Here is a 22,452-nt window from a genome sequence, read left to right as displayed (position 1 = left end):
ACCCTCCCACTCAGCCACTCTCTCTGTTTTTGCTTTTTCTTTAATATATTTTTATTGATTTCAGAGAAGAAGGGAGGGAGAAAGAGAGATAGAAATATTAATGATAAGCGAGAGAATCATTGATTGACTGCATGCTCCCTACTGCAGATCGAGCCTGCAACCCAGGCATGTGCCCTGCCTGGGAATCGAACCATGACCTCCTGAGTCATAGGTCAAGGCTCAACCACTGAGAAACACTGGCCGGGCACACTCAGCCACTCTTAATGGAGTTGACAAGGATGCCTGGGCACAGGGCAGCTAATTTATGGATTGTACCGTGGCCTTGGCTGATAGTTCTGCCCCTGACTGTGACATGTGCAGAGGGAGTTGACTGCTAGGAACAGAGAAACAGAGGGAGAAACCACCTCATCCCCAATGCTTCAGGTTGTGTGGGAGGGACAACTTGAAATAGCAATCTGAGTTTGCTCAAGAGGCTCCTGAGGGACAGCTGGGGACTTGGAGGAACCTCCGGTCATCATGCAGAATGTAGGCTTAGATAGAACCTAAGAGACTCTCAGGCTCAGCCATTTCCTTGCTACAGGAGGGGAAATGAGGCCCCAATGGGGCAGAGCCTTGCTCAGAGTGACCCCCAGCTGGCAGCCCCCGGCTCTCCCTGGAGAAGCCCGGGAGACTCCAGACAACAGATTGGTGTCTGGAACTCCATTGGCCGCCCCGCGGCCTGCAGTGGAGGGCCCTGTGTTCCCTGGGCCGGGAGCAGCCATGGAGCTCAGCGTTTGTGTTGTTGATGTGGGCCCTCGTGGGCCTCACTGAGAGTGGAAACTGAACGGAGAAAAGCCAGAAAGGCTTTGGAAAGGAGAGCGTGGGGGCCTGTCCACTTCCACCTGAAGGGCCGGCAGCATCCTGAAGTACAGATTCACCTCATTCCCTGCACCTGCACCCTTTCACATTGGACTTTAACTGGGCCCCAGGCAAAGCCATGGGAAGGAAGGGACCCTGGGGGAATAGTCCAGGAATCAGTGTGAGGAGCCAGAGAGCTGCTCCTCCGGGCCCCTGAAATCACAGCTTCTGAGCAGTGGCAGCCTCTGCCTTTGGGAAATATTATCTCGCTGTCAGAGGTTGCTACCCCTCCACTGGGGAAGGAGCAAAGGGTGGGGGCGAGAACTGTCTCCTGAGACCCTGAGTCCAGGGGTGCAGCCTCCAGCTACTGGTAGCACTTTTTTCATTCTCCTTTTATACATTCAGTTTAAGTGATGCTTTGGAACTTCTGGAATCAAATCCCACAAGCCTTTGGCTACCAGTTGCCCATGGGACTGGAGTGTTGATATGGGAGTCGTAAAGCACTCAGATGCTGATGCCAGACAGCACGGGTTCAAATCCCAGCTCTGCCACTTAGAAGATGAGTGATTTTGGACAAATTACCTAACCTCAGTTTCCTTAGCTATCAAGGGGCCTGATAAAAGTCTCCCCTAGTGCTGCTGGGAGCATGCATTGAGTTCATTCAACAAAGGCACTTAGAACAGTGGCTGGCTACAGGAAGCACTTAGTCAGGAGTGGTTGTGGCTGGTCATTCCTGTACATGCTGCCAGAGTGTCATTTGTCCCTGAACCGGTGGGAGGAGCGGTGGGGTACTCTCAGGGCATTCAGAGGGCAGGGGGCAGGGGGGAGGGGAGAATAGGATGGGGTGCGGGCGAATGGATAGGGGTGACCTCCCAGCCTCCAGTTCTGCTGTGACCCCCAAGCCCTTCTGAGAGGCAGCATCTTGAATTGCCTCCCTGCCATTCTCCCTGCCAAAGAGCAGCCAGCCTGGAAGGGGCATAGTCTACCTTTAATGGAAGTCATGGATACTTTGACATGGGGGACACCTTGAAGAGGGAGGGGTGGCCTGGGCAACAGGTCAGGATGCTCTCCTCCTCCAAGGTAGGGCAGGTGTGCTGGCTGGGAGCTCAGAAGATAGCGGGGACAATGTAGTCAGTGTGAACACCATCGATCAGGCCGGCCCCATTGTTGTGGACGAACCAGCAGGTCACCTGGGCCCCATGCCGGGGGTCCTTGCTGTAGTCTTTTTGCAAGCCCCTGGGGAGAGACAAGGCGGCTGGGGTCACCTTTAGGATCCAGCAGGGCTACACCTCCCAGGAAGCCCGCCCCCTCCCCCCCATGTGACACCAGGAGGAAGGCTTGGACCAATGATGGGCAACGCCAAGGGCAGAGATGCTAGGAGAGCAGCCCACCCACCTGGTGACGGTAAGTCGTTGGTTCTTCACCACCATTGTGGCGTCTGTCTTTGTGGGGTCAGAGCCTGGGTGCAGGTCGAACACTTTGTAATCAAAGGGGTGAAAGAATTGTCCTGGAAAGGCACGTTGGAGGCAGCAGTTACTGGCAGGGAGCTTTGTTCATGCCTTGCACTTAGTAGGTGCTCACTGGAGGTTTAAGAGTTGCTTGAATTTATTCAAGAGCTTGACTGTTTCTCATAAATGTTGGCATCAACGCCCCTCACTTAGTTCACCTGCTATAGAGAAGCAGCTGTATTGTCAGCTGGTCACACCTCCTGTCTTTTTGGACCAATTCCAAAGGAATCTGGCTGGGAGAGAGGTTTGGTGGGTAGGTGCCCCCACAGAATACTTCCTGCAGGAAGGCCACAAGGAGAAGCACTGTGGCTGTGACCATCCCACCCAGGGGGCTCTGGGCCCACGGGACCTTTCTGTTTGCTAATGGGGCCTCTGTCCGTTTGCTCCCAGGCCTCCTTACACTTCAGTTTCACTGTGTGTTCGTTTGATCACAGCCTTTTTGAGAGTCAAGACCCTCACCAGGACAAGCCCTCTTTGGATCTCTAAACCTTGGCATTCACATTGGAGTTGACCCTGACTGGATGCCCAACTGCAGAGCTGACCAGTCCACTGGCTTTAACGCCCCACCCCCACAGCTCTGCTCATTGAGTCTGGGTGTCCCAGCTCTGGAGGGACAGACAGACCAGTCTGCTCCATGGGTAGATGCTGACGGGAATGTGACTTCATGGGCATCTGATTCCTCTACCCCGTTCCCACCCCAGAGCCCACAAGGTAAATCCTGGCAGTTTGGGAGGTGAGGGGCAAACCTAAGGGACCCCCTGCCACCACCCGGAGAGCAGGTCTTGGCATTCACCAAAAGCCTGGAATTCAGCTTCAGAGTGAGCGCCTTTCCCCTTTGCCCACTGTGCCCAAGCTCGAGCTTGGACAGCCCGGCACACAGTGTGAGGCCATGGCTCCCAGTCTGTGGAAAAGGACAGAGAGACTCAGGGTTGGGGGTCAGGGGGTGATGCATCGTCTGGAAGGCTTCCTGGATGAATGGGGCCTTGGACTGGCTTGAATTGAGTGAGCAGGGAGAGGTGGGAACGGACGGGTCTCAGCCTGAAGGCCTGGGTTCTAAGGGGCTCTGGTCTCTCCAAGGCTGGCCCCGAGGGAGCCCCCATCAAGAAGAAGCGCCCCCCTGTGAAGGAGGAGGACCTGAAGGGCGCCCGAGGGAACCTGACCAAGAACCAGGCGATCAAGTCCAAGACCTACCAGGTCATGCAGGAGTGTGGTGAGTGTTCTCAGGGGACTGGGGGCCGAGGGGGTGCAGATGTGTGTCAGTAGGAGGGGGTAGGATGGGGGCTCCTATGGATCTTTTCTAAGAATCCAGAGCTCAGGGGCTCCCCACCAAAGAGGCTTTCCCTCGCCAGGAGGCTGGGCTGGGCCTCTGACCTCCCCATCCTGCCCGCAGAGCAAGCCGGCGTTGCCGCACCATCTGTGTTCAGCCGCACCCGGACCGGCACTGAGACCGTCTTTGATAAGCCGAAAGCTGGGCCTGCCAAGAGTGTCTTTGGCTGAGAAGTACATGCCACGCCACCCCCTGGGCACTGACAACACCTCGACACAGGAGTCTCCCAAGAGCTCTCATGCCAGCACTCCCCTGCTCCCCTGTTGCCTCTGGGACTGCCACCCCTCCCCCCTCACTCTGGCCTCTCAGCCCAGGCCCTCTGCACCAGGCCCTGGGAAACACCAATAAAGAGGATGCCCAAGCGGCCCCGGCATTTGGAGAGTGTCCTTGGGGACTGGCATGGCCCCTGCGTGCGGGTGGGCATGGTCTGTACCCTCCATGTCTTTGAGAGGGTCCTTATGATCCTGAGGTGCTATTGCCACTGCCCCATCCTCGCAAGAGCCTGGGGTGTGGAGACCTGGTGCTGATCTGTGTGACCTCAGACCATCTCCCCTCTCCTGAGGCTCAGTTTCCCCTTGTCTGTGACAGGGGAGGTGAGCTGAGGTCCAGTGCACAAAACAGGCCACGTGTACAGAGTGAAGCAGGTGGGCCTGGGCTGCCCCTCCCCCTGCCTTCCACAGAAGCCAGCGAGAGGCTCCTCAGGACCCCAAGGCTCTGCAAGAGCCAGGGACCTTGAGGGCCGCCTCCCCCTGCGCCCTAGTTCTGCCTCCTCACCATCTTGCATCCCTCACAGACAAAGCCATGTCAAGGCTCCTGTGGCCAGTGGCAGTCTGCTTCCTGAGCTGCTCACCCTCCCATCTCCAGGTGAACCTCCCCTTGCCCCTCCCACAGCTCTGCCTGAGGCCTGGGAAGTCTGGGTTCTGGGTTTGGGTGAGATCCTTTCCTCTTCAGGCCTCAGTGTCCCCTGTGTGCATGGAGCTCTCAGATTCAGGGAGTACAGAGGCCTGTCCAGCTGTGACAGCAAGAACACGGACAGCCCAGGGCTGGGCTGGCAGGGCCTGGGCTCCCATGCTTGGCTGAGGGCTGTGCCCGTAGGGAAGCCCTGCCTGTCCCCTGGGCAGGTGGAGCTGGCTGCTCTGAGCCTTTCCCATGTCCTGTCCTGGCCTGGCCTCCTTATATAGCTGTTTCCAGGCTGGGCCTGTGTTCTCTGCCCTGAGGAAGCAGACCATTTTATTGCCATTTGTTTTAAGAGTGTTTCCACTTTAGCCCTGGCTGGTCTGGCTCAGTTGGTTGGAGAGTCGTCTAAAGGTGGGGGGTTCAATCCCCGGTGTGGCTGCCTGCAGGAGGCAACCGGTACATGTTTCTCTCTCACATCCATGTCTCTTTCTCTCTTCCTTTCCCTCTCTTCCCCTCCCACACCCTCCCTCCCTGCCTCCCTTCCTCTAAAGCCAATTAAAAAGAAATCATTTCAACTGTATTAAAGGAAAATCTAAAGTCATCAGTAATCCTACCTCAGGGCTGGAGCCACCCTCCATGGGTCTGGGCTTGTGACAAGGGCACTGCCTTGGTGTGCTGACAGAGCAGCCGTCTGCCCTTTCCCCTTCAGTGACTGACCTCCATGCAGGTCACCTGTGTGTACAGGCCACCACAGGGAATCGCCCCCTGGAGGAGCTCTGTCCCTTCTTGTTTGTTCCACACGTTCAGTAAATTCCCCAGAGGGAGGCCTCTGGGCCACAAGGCGTGGCATCTTTTTGGCTCTCGGTTTGTGTTGCCAAAGTGCAGGTCTTGTGTTGGGGGCCTTGCTGGAGTTGCACCCAGAGCCCTGGCTAGATTAATGGGTCCTGAACAGCAGCCTGGGGCCCCAGGAGAGAGAAGGGTCTCCTGGGCCCAGCCTCTCTCACCCCAGAAATAAGGCAGATCCACCCTGCTTTGACCCCAGCAGATCTTGCCCCACTCAGACACCCCAAGGAGTGCTCAGGGCCTGTAGTGCCCCACTGCCCATTCACACCAAGCTGGCCTGCAGGCTCCTTCTTCCTGGAAGCTGCCCCCGCCCTCCTCTTCCCAGCCACCCCTCTGTCTCCTCCAGGCTGGGCTGATGGAGAGTGGGCTGTTTCGCTGTTGTGTCTCCAGGCCCCAGGGCGCTTGTTGGTGGACCAACTGGTGTAAAGGGTAATGGTGACCTGGGAAGGTTCTAGACCTTTCAGAAGACATGCCAGTACCTAGCTCCCACCTGAGCCTGCCTTTCCTCAGTATAGCAGGTCCTGGAATAATGTCCTTTTATTCAGCCTCTTTAGGTTATCATGTTGATGAGAAAAAATGTCAATTTCTAGTGGGGCCACTGTGTGGAGTTTATTGGCCTCCCCATGTCTTTGTGGGTTTTCTCCATGGTTTCCTCTCACATCCCCAAGATGTGCACGTGAGATGAACCAGTGTGTCTCCATCGTTCCAGTCTAGTGTGGGTGTGTGTCAGTGTGACCTTCGATGGAGGGCTGTCCTGTCCAGGTTGGGGTCTCACCTTTTATACCCTGAGCTGCTGGGAGAGGCTTTGGGCATCTGTACCCCTAAACTGGAATAAGCAAGTTGGAAAAGCATGATCTCACTTGGTTTTATGAATCTTTCTTAAATATAAGTGTAGCTCACACTGATTTCAACATTTTGGATTTTTATCTACAATTTGGTGATGTTTTTGTGACCAGAAATAGGCCACAGGAAGTGAACATCATTTCACTTAAAGTTGCCGTTTCCAAGAACCTATCCTGATGACACTGTGGACTTACTGTGCATGTGTCTGTCCTCAGCCAAGGTCCACAGGACATTCACTTATCTGAGTCCACTGCAAGGTTTGGCTTGTTAATTCCAATTTTTCTGGAACCTGCCCCTGGAGGGGCGGAGCAGCAAGGAGGTTACTAATTCATTCCCCACTTCCTCTCAAGTTCAGAAGCAGCCTGCCAGGCACTGGAGCCAAATGAAGCCCCCAGGCCCTGCCCGCGTCAGTGCCATCGTGCTGGTCCTGCTTTCGCTGCTGGCTGTGCTCCAGACCACCCGTGCCCAAAAGGTAGCGAGTGCCTCAGGCACCTGTGTGCGCACCGGAGTGTGAGTGGTATGAGCTGGTGACTGAGAGCCTGTGTGTGTGTGTGAGTGTGCAAGTGAGCACAGATAAGTGTGTGTGCAAAAATATGGTGCTGACCATCCACCAGACATGTCCTGAGGGCTTTATGGAAAGTCCCCCTCCCCCCACCCCTCTTAAGCTAGAAGGGGTGATCCTAGTCCATGTTCCAAGAGAGGAATTGCAGTGTACAAGGTTGCCCCTGGAGGCTGGCAGTGGGGGAGGGTGGGAGTGAGGATCATGAGCCCATCTCTCCCTCTCCTTTGGTGAACGGCGTCAAGGTAATGACACTTCCTCTGTCTCCCTTTCTTCATCTGTGAAGCAGGGTAATAATATACTCTATTCGGAGGTTTGTTGTGAAGATGGAACCTGTAACACTATGAAATGCTTAGTACAGTGCCTGGCACAGAGCAGACACTCACGTGTGTAACAAGCCGCTCAGCCAGGCACCACCTCTGCTAGGCGGCGTGTGCAGGTGAACAGAGCTGGCATGTACACAAGTGTGTCGTATGCAGGCTGGCAGATGTGTAAGGCTTCTCATGTGTGCACATGCAAACCTTAGACCTGGGTGGAAGGTCAGGTGCCTGGGTCAGTGACCTGTGGGGACAGACCGTCTCTGCAGGGCCAGGGCCTGGGCTGCAGGGCAGGGTAACTGGGGGGTGGGGCCCATGGCTGCAGGGAAAGGGGGCAAAGGAGAAGGCTCCCAGCTCTTAGGGACTGGACCCTGGTCATCTCCAGATTCTCCCCGCTCCTGGAGGCCCCTGTGGGGACTGGCAGGAGCGGTTCCCCCATTTCTGGTCGCCAGAAATCAAAGGACTTGTTTGCTGCCCTGACACTGTTCAGAGCTAAGACTTTGAGCTTCCTGATCCCAATCAGGACCTGGAAAAGTGAGAATCCCCTCACAGAGACACTGGGGCTCAGGCTCCACCTTCCATCCCCTGTGTTTGGCAGACTGGTCCCTGCCCCCTGGCACTGTAGGGTGGGGAATGGAGCACAGAGCTGCCTCTTATTTGAGAGAAAGTTCCACAGGTGAAATGCCTCACGGGGTTTTGCCTGAGGCATCCACCGCTCAGTCTGGGTAGGGCCAGGGCTTGTTTGGGACCTAGGTCAAGGCCTGCTCTTGAAGAGCATGGCTCCAAGCAGGGCTGGCGTCGAAGCAGCTCCAGCCCTCCTCCTTCACTGCTCCAGAATGCCATCGACATCTACAGCCTCACTGTGGACTCCAGGGTCTCCTCCCGGTTTGCCCACACGGTCATCACCAGCAGGGTGGTCAACAGAGCGGATTCCATGCAGGAGGCCACCTTCCAGATAGAGCTGCCCAAGAAAGCCTTCATCACCAACTTCTCCATGTAGGTGCCTTCCCGCCCCCTCTGCGTCCCCTCCCCATCCAGCACTGCCATCCCTCCCCGCGTGTCCCTCAGGGAGAGAGGACCTCCTCCTGACAGGAGGTGTGTGCACTCCACCTGTAGGCAGTACAGGAACCAGAGGCTTTATCAGGAACTTATTCCCAGAAATGTTCCATCATCCCCGACTCCCTTCCTTCCACTTTTCATCCCTCCAACCTCCCTCCTTCTATCTCTTCCTCCATCCCCACCCCTCCCTCCTTCCCTCCAAATTCCATCTGTTCCTCCACCCCTTCCTCCTTTGACCCCTCCCTCCACCCACCTCTGCATTCCTCCCTGCCCTGTGCTGGTGGGAAGAGGGTTCAAAGCCTTTTAGCCCTGTGTCTCCCACTGGCCTGGGAGCCTGGCATCTCCCTCCTCCTCAGTCTGCCCCACACAGCTGGCACAGGGCTGGGTGCAAGCGCAGCTCAGAAAGCGCGTGCTGGTGGTCAACAGGTTCCTCTGGGACAGTCTATGAGATGGAGGGGGCAATTGGAATGTGGGGCCAGAGTGGAAGGGAGAAGAGAGGCCAGGACTTAGCTCACCCCTGTCTCCTCTGCAACCTTTCTCTCCTGTCCCTTCAGTAAAACGAATGTTCATTTCCATTGTGCATGCCTTTGGGTCGATGGAGGCCTGGCACACCTTGCAGAGGCTGCTGGCCCTTACCCTGGGTCCTGCACAGTCTTATACACAGTAGGTGCATAATAAACGGGTGAGGTCTGGTCCAGGTAGGAGTCACTCATCAGGAGGCACAGCAAGTCCCTGAGAGGCTCCCTGGAGGAGGTGGGATTGGAGAGAGCCTCCTCCCCCGCCCCCACCAGACTCTTGACAGTACCCACCCTCCTGCCCCAGGATCATCGACGGTGTGACATACCCAGGGAACATCAAGCAGAAGGATGCAGCCCAGAAGCAGTACAGTGCGGCCGTGGCCAGGGGGGAGAGCGCTGGCCTCGTCAAGTGAGCCCAAGGGGGTGCGGGAGACCCCAGTGGGGGTGGAGCAGAAGGTGCCCCTGCCTTTAGTTCTGCTTCTGCCTCCAGTGTCCATACCCTACCTGGTCTGGGGGGACAGGCCTGATGCCCTCCTCCCCCAGGGCCACTGGGAGAAAGATGGAGCAGTTCCAGGTGTCGGTCAGTGTGGCCCCCGCTGCCAAGGTCACCTTCCAGCTGGTGTACGAGGAGTTGCTCAAGCGGCGCCTGGGAGTGTATGAGCTGCTGTTGAAAGTGCAGCCCCAGCAGCTGGTCAAGCACCTGCAGGTACCTGGAAGTGCCTCATCCCAGGAGGCCTCCTGGGTGACCCCTGTGCAGCCGAGGGTGGCCCCCCTGTCCTGGCTCCTGGCTAACCCAGTGACCCCCTTCTTCTTCTAGATGGACATTCACATCTTTGAGCCTCAGGGCATCAGCTTTCTGGAGACAGAGAGCACCTTCATGACCAATGAGCTTGCAGACGCCCTCACTGTCTCACAGAACCAGACTAAGGTGGGCCTGCCACCGTGGGTGGGAGGGGAGGGTACCGAGGGGCCTGTCTTCCCGCTGCCCTGTGAGCCTGGGTCCCCAGAGAGTGGGACAATTGGGCAGAATCTCTCAGCTGGCAGACTTCTGAGGTCTCTGTGTCCGCACTCACATGAGGGGGATGAGGAGGACAAGGCCTAGAGGAGAATGGCAGGTGCTGGCTTGAACCTGAGGTTAGGGGGCGACTGGGAGAGGACACTGACGTGAGGGTCCCAGGACCTGGGGGAAAGGCGGAGGCTGGATCATACACATCCTGAGCCCAGGCTCTGCTCACACGTCTCCGGAGCAGAGGCTCCTCGCTCACACCCATCCACTGTGCTGAGGCCGTCCACCTGACAGCCCAGCCTGAGAGAAAGTTCCCTGGGATTTGACCTACGGGGGAGTTCTCATCCCGGGTGATTCTCAGATGGGGTGAGGGGCGTGAGCGTGGCCTCGCTGCCCCCGACATCAGCCCAGTCGGTCTTTCTCCAGGCTCACATCCGATTCAAGCCGACGCTCTCCCAGCAACAGAAGTCTGCAGAGCAGCAGGACACAGTCGTGGATGGCGACTTCATCATCCGCTATGATGTGAACCGCACCCTCTCTGGAGGCTCCATTCAGGTGCGTGGGCTCCAGGGGAGAGCAGAATAACCAGGAAACCCATCCGTCCTCAGGAGCCTGAGCCTGGCTGTTGCAGAAGAAAAGGCAAACAAACTGCTCCTTCTGGTCGGTGTGCACCAAAGGCAACAGACAAAAAACATGCGGTTTAGTTATGCTGTCCCTGAAAGAATTCCCTTTCAGAGGCAGAAAGTTTCATCTGTTAAGTAAGGTTTATTATCTCTAAACCGCCTCAGATATTCAAACAAATAGGAAGCAAAGTGGAGTAGAGTTCTAGTGGGTCATGCATAGCCCGGAATGTTTCAGCAAAAGAGTAGCTACACTGGGTGAATGGGAAGAGATCAACCAAAGAATTTGTATGCATATATGCATAACCCATGGACACAGACAATTGGGTGGTGAAGGACTGGAGCGGGTGGCAGACTAGAAGAGGTCAATGGGGAAAAAAGGGGACATATGTAATACTTTCAACAACAATGATAAAAAAAATAAAGATGGTGAGGATTTAGGGAGGTTATCTGTGGGACTGTGACAGAGGAGCTTAAAAGGAGGAGAGGATGGGGACCCGGGGATTTTGGGTAAGTAGGTGGGGTGGGGCAGGGCAGGGCAGGGCTGTAGCTCTCATCTCACCTGGGGTGTGTCTCACTCTGGTCATAGATCGAGAATGGCTACTTTGTGCACTACTTTGCCCCTGAGGGCCTCTCCACGATACCCAAGAATGTGATCTTTGTCATTGACACGAGTGGCTCCATGATGGGCAAGAAAATCCAGCAGGTGGGTACCACAGGCCAGGGTAGGGCCCTGAAAACTCTCTAATGCCTCATACCGTCAGCTCTGGTCTAGCGGGCAGACACTCCCTCCTCCATCTTCCTGGGTAGGAGGCTGCCAGAGTCCCAGGTTGGAGCCGGTCCTGCCCCTGGAGCATTCACCATGTTCCCACTGCAGGTGTGGGCCTGGGGGTGCAGCCCAAGGGCACAGGACCCCCAAGGAGGTCCCACTGAGACACACACCTTGTTTCCCCTTCCCCTGACCAGACTCGGGAAGCCCTCATCAAGATCCTAGAGGACCTCAGGCCCGAAGACCACTTCAACCTCATTAGCTTCAGCAATAAAGCAAGCCAGTGGAAGCCATCGCTGGTGCCAGCTTCGACCCAGAATGTGGAGGAGGCCAAGAAATATGCTAACAGCATCCAGGCCCAGGGAGGTGAGCGCCAGGGCAGCCCTGCTGGGTGGGGGTATCTGGGCACCAGCCCCACCTGAGAACCATCCTGAGATTGTGTGCCCCTCAGGAACCAATATCAATAATGCAATGCTGATGGCTGTTGAGCTGCTGGACAAAGCCACCCGGGAGGAGCAGCTGCCCTCAGGGAGCGTCTCCCTCCTCCTCCTCCTCACTGATGGCGACCCCACTGTAGGTGAGGGCACAGCGGCAACTCCAGGGCACACTGCCCAGAGGGCATCGCTGGGGTTCCATCCTGGCTTGCTGTGGGACCTGGGGAAGGGAGGGGGTCCCTGAGGCCTCTCTGGCTCTGAGATTCCAAAAATATCCCCTGAGCAAATACCTGCTTTCTCACCCTTGTCCCAAAACACTGGGTCTAGGCGAGACCAACCCCAAAAAGATCCAGAGGAATGTGCAGGAGGCCATAGGTGGTCAGTATAGCCTCTTCTGCCTCGGCTTTGGCTTCGACGTGAGCTATGCCTTCCTGGAGAAGCTGGCGCGGGACAACGGCGGCCTGGCTCGGCGCATCTACGAGGACTCGGACTCCGCCCTGCAGCTGCAGGTGCCAGCCTACCCCTGAGGGCTGGGAGAGTCAGGGACCACCCTGCCCGGCCCTCGTGACACCCCCCACTCTGCAGGACTTCTACCAGGAAGTGGCCAACCCCCTGCTGACCACAGTGACCTTTGAGTACCCAAGCAATGCCGTGGAGGAGGTCACGCAGGACAACTTCCCGCTGTTCTTCAAGGGCTCCGAGGTGGTAGTGGCCGGGAAGCTCCGGGCCCAGAGCCCTGATGTGCTCTCAGCCACAGTCAGCGGGCAGCTGGTGAGTGTGGCCAGCCATCCTGGCGTGGAAGGGTGGCTGCAGCAGGCATTCAGAGGGGCTAGGTTCAAACTCCAGCCTGTCAGACTCCAGCCCACTGACCTTGGGCAAGTGACAAAGTGCCCCCTGCCACCATGGAGGACCCAAGTCCCCACTGCTTGGGCTGGTGGTAGAGATTCCATGAGATAATGTCCTGATTCTGCTGAGAGCCCCTGTGCTTGGCTGCACATGGTAGGCACTTCATAGTGAGTCTGTGTTGCTGCTGCTGTGCCCTAGGGCACCTGGTTTGACATCCCCTCTGTCCTCCACCAGCCCTCTGAGATTGCAGTCAGGCAGGGAGGGCTGCTCCCACTTCACAGATGAGCAGACCGAGGTCCAACTTGCCCTGGGGCCCAATGCACCCCAGGCAAGACCCACCCCAGCTCACCACATGGTGACTTCTCCTCGCCCAGTTCTCCCTGCCTCTGTGCCACCGGGGACCCCTCATTCCACACAGAGAAACTGAGCACCTGCTCTGAGCCAGAGCCTTCCTAGGCCCTAGGGATCCTGCCCTCATGGGAGAGGCATTGGGTAAATCGTCACAAACCAGGAAACACCCAGAGGCTGGGGTGTCCCTGAAAGGATGAACCCAGGGACTTAGGGGAGCAGCACGTGAGCCCCAACGTGGCCTGGAGATCTGGGAGGGCTTCCTGGACAGGACTCAGCTGCGACTGTGGGATGAGTTGGAGGTGGCAGAGGCCAGATGGGGAAGTGATGGAGGAATGTTTCAGGCATGCGTGACCGGCGGCAGGATGTGCAGGGTGAATAGCAGGTGGTCAAGGCAGGGGGCATGCTGGGACCAGGGCTGAGTCTCGGAGAAGTAGCACATGTCACAAGGAGCGTTGCATGCAGGTGACCAGAATCCTGGCTTCCACCCCCTCTTTGCCACCTCCGAGGGGTGAGGCCTCCTCATTTCACCTAATCTCCGCCTGCCTCCGTTTCCTCCTATGTGAAAATGAGAATCGGTCATCTTACCCACCTTGTGAGACAGCTGTGGGGATTAACATCTGACCCAGGGTAAACATTCCACACATTTTGCCCTGGAGGCTGGGAGTTCCCAAAGTGCGGAACCCAGGGTGATAAGGGGGTGACATGTCTTTGTTTGAGTAATCTCGTATTTATCCTAATGTATCTTCTGAGAAATAGAACTCCAACCCCAGACCGGGCATCTCCCTGGTAGTCTTGCTGGGGACAAGGCCGAGTGAAGAGTGTTAGTCTGTTTAACTTTCACTTAAGGAAAACCTTCCAATAGATAGCTGTGCAGATGGACAGGACATTTGTGCAGATGGACAGGACATTTGTGCAGGTGGACAGGACATTTGTGCAGGCGGCCAGCAGGTGACAAAGGTGTGGCAGGCCCGGCTCTGGTGAGAGACAGAGGAGGGCGTCTCCAGCAGCGGGGATGGGGTCTGGTCCACATCGCTAAGGCTTTTGGCCGCCGGGGAATGGTGACAGGAAAGCCTGGAGTTCCTCTGCCCACAGGCCCCTCTTCCCAGGCTGCTGGCCAGGTCAGCCTGAGGGCAGAAGGCCCCACCCCGGGGAAGGAAGCAGCAGTTCACCTGAAACTTGGGCACATGCCTCACTGTCACCACTGGACAGCGCCTGGTCCCAGCATGGGGCACCAGCTTGGTCAGGGGCAGCCTAATGGGGTACATGGGACCCCAAACCCTACCAAGGCCTGAGCCCTCTTTCGTACTCTGCCGTGACTGCTGGGGAAGGCACTTGCCACTGTCCCCAGAGTCTCCATCTTTGGGGTGGGCCGTCTTGGGACCCTTTCTGCTTTAAACGCATTTGCTGCTGCTTCTGCACTGGTCTGGGGTCCAGATCCCTTCCCCATTGTACTTCCTCCCAAAAGCTGCATGTGATCTTAGTTCCTGGCTTTGCACCTATGATAGTCTCTACCTTTTCTCTCCACCTCCTTCTCATTCTTGGAGGCTCTGTGGCTGAGCCCCTTACACCCCTGAACTCCCTCCCTACTCCCCACCTACTCAAAGGGAATGTGGTCCTCACAGCCAATCCGTAGGACCTGCCCAGTCCCAACTAGGTTTCTCATGGAAGTGCTGGGAAGCGGCAGGCCAGGTAAGGGCGGCAGGCCCTCACTGCTGCCGCCTGGCTGGGCCCCTCTTTCCAGCCCACGGAGAACATCACCTTCCAAATGGAGTCCCAGGTGGCAAAGCAGGAAGAGGAGTTTCAAAAGCCCAAGTACATCTTCCACGGCTTCATGGAGAGACTCTGGGCGTACCTGACCATCCACCAACTGCTGGAGCGAATGTGGGTGGCCTGCAGCCCCGAGGGCCTGCTGGGGCGGCCACACACGGCCTCAGTGTCTCCCCAAGCTCCTCATGGGTGGGACAGCACAGGTGGCCTGGGCATCTCCTGGGTATGGAGAGAGGGGGGACATGGAGTGGTGTCTGAGCTACAGGCTCTCCCAGTAGGGAGCTGCCCCCACCCCCAAGGGTCTGGAAGGGAGGGAGAATGGAGCTAGGCATCCAGGACCTGCTGGCCCTCTGATGCTCTCTACCTGCAGGGTTTCCGCATCCAATGCCGATAAACAGACCCTGGAGACCCAAGCTCTGGGCTTGTCGCTGAACTATAGCTTTGTCACCCCCCTCACGTCCATGGTGGTCACCAAACCTGAAGGCCAAGAACAGTCTCAAGTTGCTGAGAAGCCCGTGGAAAATGGTGGGTGTGACAGTGGGCCCCTAGCCCTGTGGCAACAGAGTTTTGACCCAGTCTCTCCCCCCAGCCCCTCCCCCACACCCTGACCAAGACCCTAACCCGGCCACACAGACTCCCAGGACCCCCAGGCGATGCATCCCATTTCATTGATGAGGAAACTGAGGCCAGGACTCCCGACCCTCCCATATACACTGCAGCTCTGTGGTGCTGGGGTGGGGAAGCAGGTTAAATAAGCACCTCAAACATACCAAACTACCTAATAGTATCTCTCTCTCTCTCTCTCTCTCTCTCTCTCTTTCTCTCTCTCTCTTTCTCTTTCTCTCTCGCCCCTTCTCCCTCCCTCCCTCTCTCACTGTCTTTCTCTCTCTTCTCTTTTTGTTTTATCCAGGAAAGGTTGCCTCAGGTAAGGGCCTAATACCGTCAAAGGCTGCCGTTGGTGACAGGTGGCTGATTCAGGACCTCGGACCCCAGTCCCACAAAGTTGCTGGCTGGGTGTCTCCAGCCCAGCCTGCTGCCAGGAGGGGCATTGTTTGCCCAAGCACGTTGGTGCATTTAGTCACCTGTTCGTTCAGATATTGGCTGTCCTGGGCACTAGGGGCACAGTCCCCATCCAGCTGGATGCACACCCAGGTCTCTCTGATTTCCAGGTCGCACTGTCTTCAGACATAGAGCCATGGGACACCCACGGCCCAAAGGAGCAGGTAACAAAGGAGGAGAGGTGGTGGGAGGGGAGATTGAGAGAACCTTGACCTTGGCCACAGACTGGGCTCTGCCCTGACTGTGGGTGAGTGGCTTGCTTGGCTCACCTGGCTGGTGGCAGGGCTGGGACTCAAGTTCAGGTGTGTCTGATGAGGAGGCAGCTATGCAGGACCTTTTGTTAGCGGCAGAAGAAACTTCAGAGGACAAGGTAGTTGGAAGTGACTGATATCCCAGCGGGGTGGGAGGAGTTCAAGAAGGGTTCCTTTTCCAGTTTTGAATTTCTCCTGGCTGAAGGGGGAGAGGCTCTCAGAGTGGTGGGTGTGGGGAAGGGAGCTCTCTGCCCTCTGTACATCTGTCTCCCGGGGTGGGTCCCAGAGCCCTGGTGGTGGGGACCCATGACTCTGCTTGAGCCAAGACTGCAGGTGTCAACTTTTCTAAAGCTGGATTTGCCTCGTATGCTGGAGTTCATGACCTGCCCGACAGGCGTGTTGGGCCACCTGGACTTTCTGCTCCTTCTCATTATGGTTATAAATTCTTTAATTTGGATCTGGATCACCACAGGCTACCGAGCGGCATAGGTGAGCCACTTTATGACCTCGGAGGCCTCGTTTCCCAAGGGGATGGTCAGCCTGCCTGTAGAGTTGGATGAGAGCAAGCACCCTGCACAGGGCTGGGCACCGACCAGGCAGAGTTGCTGTGGGCTTGACATGAAGCAGTGTGTCATTTAGTTTCACTGAACCAGACTCATTACACTCTGCAGGCTGGCTCAGGATGGAACCTTCTAGAAAGGGAAGGCTCCCACCATTCCCCAAGCCATGAGTGGCCCCATGAGCTGTCTCTGATCTCCAGTCTGGATTCAGACCCAGCCCAACACCAGGCTGGACCCTGTCTCCTCAGTGTTTTTCCTAAAAGTGTGCTCTCCTAGGTTGGGTGAATGTGGGGCAGGGGTCGCAGGGCTGGAGTTTGGCAAGTGCAGGTGGCACTGATGGCTGGAGGGCGTGCTGATTGCTCTGAATCCTGACTGCCTTCTCCCTTTCCCTTTCTAGCCAATCCTGGACTAGCATCTTCCACCTCCAGTCCCACTAAAGTGTTTGAGCACCTGGATGAAACAATGGAAGGTACGCCCCCAGACCAGATTCCCTGAAGTGGACGATGGCCCTATAGCAGGAAGACCCTGGGATGGGGGCGCCCTGGGGATCTTTAGGAACCTGTTGCATGTTTCTCAATGTTGAAGTGGAGAAGGAACCCTGGCCACATTTATACACTATCCCATCCTTCAACTCCCCCTGCCCCCAACTGTGAGGAAGGGGATGCCTAAACAAAGATTTTTTCTTTCAGAAACAAACCCAACAGCCCCACCACCAGGTAAGGTGCCTGCCCCCCTCAGTCCCCCTTCCCATCACTGCCCTCCAGATGTTCTACCTGCCCCAAGAACCGCATCTGCTGCCCCAGCCCCCATCCAGGCTCCAACCTTCATCCTGCCTCTGCCTGGGCAGAGCGTGGACCAGCTCTGTGTGGACATCAAGAGCACCCGTGGGCCATTATTACTCCTGCTCTCAGACCCTGACCAAGGTGAGGCCCTGAGCAGTTACCTTCCAGAGAAACCCTCTGCAGTCAGTGCCCACAGCAGCCTAGGGGCAGAAGCCCAGGAGAGGAGGCCAGGGCTGTTTGAGGGGCATATGAGGCTGCACAGGGTCACACAGGAGTGACTGGGCCTTGGCAGACAAGTGGGGGTTTACTAAGGAGAGGCAGAGGTTGGCATAAGCCCAGAGCCCTGAAAGATAGTAGTGGGACCATAGAGAGTCTGGAGGAGACGAATGGCAAGAGGAGGGAGGTGTGCTGACCAGACCTGCTCCTCACCCCCCAGAAGGGTCGTACTTGTTGAGCTGAGGTGTCAAGTCAGACGTGGGGACATACAGCACTCAGGGATGCTCACACACGATCTCCCACCTCCACACACCAGGCCTACAGTCTCTTTGCTCCCTGAGGGCGGGGACCAATGATTTGCCATCTCACTCTTGGCCATGGCACCTCGCTCAGGGCCCCGCATACTAATGCGCTTTATCAGTGTTCATGGACTTCAGACACAATCGCCCTTCTCAGAGGGCTCACCTGAAAGTGTCCATCACTGAGGATTTGTGGTGCTTCCAACGTCAAATGCAACCAAGGGAGGAGAGAAAAGATTGTGGAAACCAGACTCCAGTGTGAGGGAATGCTGGGAAAGGGCAGTGAGGAGGGGGTTGGTGAAGGACAGTTCCCAGGGACGGAATCACAGAGGGCCATGCCTCTGACCTCTGCTCCCGGCTCTCTCAGGTCTCGAGGTGACTGGCGAGTATAAGATGGAGAAGGCCCAGTTCTCATGGATCGAGGTGACTTTCAAGAATCCCCAGCTGCAGGTCCACGTGTCCCCTGAGCACGTGGTAGTGACTAGGGACCGAAGAAGCTCTCAGTACAAATGGAAGGAGACGCTGTTCGTGGTGATGCCTGGGTAAGCCTCAGGCTGAGTACCAGCAATGACCTCTCAGGCTTCGTTAGCCAATGCCAGTGCTGACCGGTGGCCTGAGGCCACAGGCTTGGGGATGAAGTGCTGGGCTGGGCAGGAGTCCTCTGCAGTGGGCCGCCCCCACTGGTTGGGCAGAGCCATACCTCTTTTTCTCTGGGGGCACCAGCGGTTGTCCTGGGGACCTGGCTGCTCACGCACGGTCATGCCCCTGAGCACTGACCTTTGCACTCATACATCCACCCACAGACCTTTCATTGGCCACCACATATGCAGGTTGGGTGGCCTGGCACTTCCGGGGGACCAGATGTGGGCTTGGCCCCCGGCATGGCCACACCTAACCTAGGTCACTCTCCCGTGCAGGGGACAGTGGCTTGGAGCCACACTGCTGCTAATCCTGTGTGACTGACCCTGGGCAGGCTGCTTAGACCCTCTTAGCCTCAGTTTCCTCACTGATGCCTGGGGTGAATCACTCCAAGCCTGACTTAGAGGCTGAGGGGAGACCCAATGAGGGAATGTGGCAGGGGAGCACTTTGCTCATTAGAAGGGGTGGTGCCCACGGGGCATGCCGGAGGGCAGCTGTCTCTGTGGTGAGGGAATGATGACAGCAGTGAGAAGTTGGAAGGCACTGTCCACCAGGGGGAGGTTATGAAAGTCACTCTTAGCACACTCCTGAAGCTCTGATGCAGAGAGACTGTCCATCAAACACGTGCTGCTGGCAGGTAAGGGAAGTGGATGGTGACCTCTTCTGGGTGGGGCTGTCTCACCATCGAGCCTTCCAGAGGCAGCTCTGCGGGTCCAGAAGTCACGAGGGGCCTGGAGCGGGCCGAGGCTTAGGCCCTCAGGGAGCACTGCCTTCTAGTCCAGCCTGTGCTGAGTACAAAGAGCCTTGTCCACGCCCCTAACTGAGCCCCTCAGTAGAGACTGGTTTCCACTTGACAAATGAGTGAGCTCCTAGCAAACCTGAGGGGCTCACCTGAAAATCGCCCATTTCATGCCAGATCTTAAAGTTTCCTGTTACTTGATAAGTACTTGCACACCAGAAGATGAGTAAAGAGCTCCTCTTAATCATAGCGACAGGGTCCACACACTTTCAGGAGCTACAGAAGATCTCCGTGAAGAATGTCAGACCACAGCTCCTGTAGTGAGTCCCTTGGAGCCTGTGTGAACTTAGTGCAGGTCCATTAAGGTTATTCAGAGCACCAGCAGGGTCTTGTTCAACGTGCTCTAAGGAGCCTAACATTCCCAAGAAAATTAAAAAGGTAAGAAATCAGAGATGATTTTAAGTAAAAAAGAAGGGCATAGAATCAGAAGAGACATGCCCTTCTAGATGTTAAACATACAATTAAACACTGATCATCAAGAGAATCTGGCACCGGCAGAGTGTGTCCGATACCCCGGGAATTATATCAAACGAATTTGAGGGGAAGGAAATCTAAGAAAACAGGGAAAGGAACTGTTATTTTGTTTTATAAATGCTGGGATCACCAGATATTATTAACTTCAGGTTGGTCCCAGTTGCTAAGGAGAATGTGTAATGGACTTCCCACTCAAGGCCACAGCTGGATTCCCCCACCCATCCCACCCCAACTGCCAGGGTCCCCTGAGGGTGTGTCCATGCCCACCTTGCTCTCAGGAGCCTAGTTTCCCCACAGCCTCAAGATGACCATGGACAAGGCGGGGCTCCTGCTGCTCAGCAGCCCAGACAAAGTGACCATCGGCCTGCTGTCCTGGGACGGCCCTGGGCAGGGGCTTCGGCTGCTCCTGCGGGACACTGACCGCTTCTCCAGCCACTTCGACGGCCTCCTTGGTATGATGCCCATGACCCTGGCTCAGGGCATCCTCAGATCCAGCTCTGCCTGGGAACAGGCAGTACCTGTGTCTCCCAGTCCCTGTGTCTTTATCCCTCACTGACCCACCCTTTGTCTCTCAGGCCGCTTTTACCAGGGCATTGCCTGGGGGCCCCCAGATGCAGCAGATGACAGCAAGCGAACACTGAGGACTCGGGGGTTTGAGTTCAATGCCACCAGGTGACTCCACAAACAGGCCAGGGGTGGGACTAGGAGGCTGAGAGCTGGTCCCTGGGGGCCTCCACTCCCCTGTCTGTGCCTGGGAACTAGAGATATTTGGGCGAAAGGTTGATGCTTTAGACATGTCTGACCCAGCTCTCAGTTTGAACCCACAAAAATGGTCAACTCAGACCCACAGAAAACACCCCAGCCAGAGATCACTAAGGGTGAGTGGGGGCATTAGCAAACTCCCTGAAGTCTCAGAGCCCTGGACCCCGGACAACTGGGTGCCCTTGGGAGACTGGGCCTTGTCAGCCTGTGCTTGAGGGATTCTAAGGAGCCCTGAATCTCCACCTTCCACTTGCCCGACCCTAGCTCTCTCCCTCTCTTCCCAAGACACCTGAGATTTCCTAACCACCTGTCTGTCTGTCTGTCTGTATGTATGTCTGTCTCTCCATCCCAGAAAACTCAAGTTGGATTACCAAGAGGGGACCCCCGGAACAGAGATTTCCTGCTGGTCTATCGAGCTCTGATTCTGATGACAGGAGTTATACCCACCTGCCCACCCCATGCCACCCCACTGTGTGCAGAGGGCTGTCATCCTGTGACCACAGCCACCTGTGGGGTCTCAACCATGATGGGGAGGGGAGTTCCACCTATTACAAATAAAGGCAGGTAGTTTAAACTCAGGGAGTGGGCTTCTCTGGTTCCATCCAGCCAAACCCCAGGGCTGCAGAGCCTCCTCCTGAACACTTAGCATCATGTGACATTGGCATCTCCCACAATCAGCCCTCAGGGCCTGTGGCCAGTAGGTCCCTGAGGAGCTTTTGGTCCACTCCCTTCATTTCATAAGGTAGAAAGATTGAACCACCCCTGTATATGTCACTCCAGACCCCAGCTTGGGGCCCAGGGCCAGAAAACACCCTCTGAGAGTAGAGGTTCCGTTTCAGTCCATGAAAACCAGTTTTTATTTATTTTATTTCATTTTATTATTTTATTTGTTAATCCTCACCCAAGGATATTTTTCCATTGATATTAAGAGTATGGGGGAAGGGGAGCCATCAGAGGAGTCCCCCTTACTGCGGCCAGGGATCAAGCCTACAACCGAGGTACATACCCTTGACTGGAACTGAAACTGAAGCCAGGACCTTTAGTTCTCAGGTCAATACTCTATCCACTGAGCCAAACCACCTAGGACCATGAAAACCAGTTTTGACTCTTCCTACCTCCATTAAAAATAGTGAACTGGGTAGAAGTTCTCAGCGAGCTTTGGGGCGCCTTTTGCATGGGACTTGCATGATGCAATTTGATTTTCACACCTGTGCTCACCACCTGGAAAGGAGCTAGCCCTGGAGCACAGGAGACAGAGAGAGGCCCTCATCCCAGGAGGGAAGCCTCTGTCCATGGAGGTGACCCAGCCCCCAGCTCTAAATCCTCTCCGATCCATGCCCCAGGAATAGTCACCCCCAAGATTCCACCCAATTCCTGCATAGTCAGAATGCACTTAAAAAACAGTTATAGCCCAGGTGGCTCAGTTGGTTGGAGCATCACCCTGTACACCCAAAGGTTGCAGGTTTGATCCCAGGTCGGAGCACATACCTGGGTTGTGGCTTTGATCCCCAGTTGGAGTGCATGCAGGAGGCAATCCATTGATGTTTCTCTCTCACATCGATATTTCTCTTTCTGTCTCCTTTCTTCTCTGTCTAAAAATAAATAAATACCTGAACAAAGGAATAAATAAATAAATCAAACATGTCCTTTGGTGAGGATTTAAAAAATGTATTTTTTAAACAAAACCCATGGGAATAAGAGAAGAGCCAAGCAGGAAGAGCGTTGGATCTGTGACACCCTCGTGGAGAAGCTGCAGCACAGAACTTTGCTCTGATCTTCCCCGCAGCCAGAGGAAAGCAGAAAATGAGCTCATTTGCTGGTTAAGAGGAAGCAAACCAGGTCAGCAGGGAAAAGCTCTTTTCCCAGCTCTTGAGCTCTACATGGTGTTAACTGAGTGAGTCTTTCTGGAGGGGTCAGAGGAGAGGCCCATAGCGGGTCTCCAGCAGCAGGTTTGCCGAACGCACAGACACACTCCATCTGCCTCTCCATCTGTCTGGTTGGCTGGCAGGGTCTCAGGCTGTTGCTGTGAGACGGGGGAGCCGCCTTGGGGTCTCCCTCGACCTTCCTGTTAGGCCAGCTCTGACACACCTACCAAGATGAGAGAGGGGCC

General features: G+C 56.0%; 2 protein-coding genes across 2 annotated transcripts; both read left to right on the top strand.

Moving 5' to 3' along the window:
* The first annotated feature begins 2,193 nt into the window (after positions 1-2,193).
* On the top strand, positions 2,194-4,045 carry LOC138992205 (musculoskeletal embryonic nuclear protein 1-like). The gene is made up of 3 exons (XM_070390751.1): positions 2,194-2,241; positions 3,423-3,555; positions 3,736-4,045. Exons 1-3 carry the CDS (start codon positions 2,209-2,211, stop codon positions 3,840-3,842), a joined length of 273 nt encoding a protein of 90 aa, XP_070246852.1. The 5' UTR covers positions 2,194-2,208; the 3' UTR covers positions 3,843-4,045.
* A 2,559-nt stretch (positions 4,046-6,604) lies between these two features.
* Positions 6,605-21,945, top strand: LOC138992206 (inter-alpha-trypsin inhibitor heavy chain H4-like). Its single transcript, XM_070390753.1, has 22 exons — positions 6,605-6,727; positions 7,967-8,127; positions 9,013-9,117; positions 9,252-9,414; positions 9,526-9,636; positions 10,141-10,269; positions 10,924-11,040; positions 11,301-11,469; positions 11,555-11,680; positions 11,865-12,046; positions 12,123-12,308; positions 14,476-14,615; positions 14,872-15,026; positions 15,412-15,426; positions 15,671-15,724; positions 16,145-16,300; positions 16,769-16,840; positions 17,136-17,294; positions 18,036-18,210; positions 19,878-20,032; positions 20,156-20,252; positions 20,695-21,945. Exons 1-22 carry the CDS (start codon positions 6,638-6,640, stop codon positions 20,762-20,764), a joined length of 2,787 nt encoding a protein of 928 aa, XP_070246854.1. The 5' UTR covers positions 6,605-6,637; the 3' UTR covers positions 20,765-21,945.
* The last annotated feature ends 507 nt before the right edge of the window (positions 21,946-22,452 follow it).

The sequence above is a fragment of the Myotis yumanensis genome, unplaced genomic scaffold, assembly GCF_028538775.1.
Source record: "Myotis yumanensis isolate MYYU_CA2020_CCGP unplaced genomic scaffold, mMyoYum1.0.hap1 SCAF_14, whole genome shotgun sequence".
Lineage (NCBI taxonomy): Eukaryota > Metazoa > Chordata > Mammalia > Chiroptera > Vespertilionidae > Myotis > Myotis yumanensis.
This window is presented reverse-complemented; position numbering and strand designations above follow the sequence as displayed.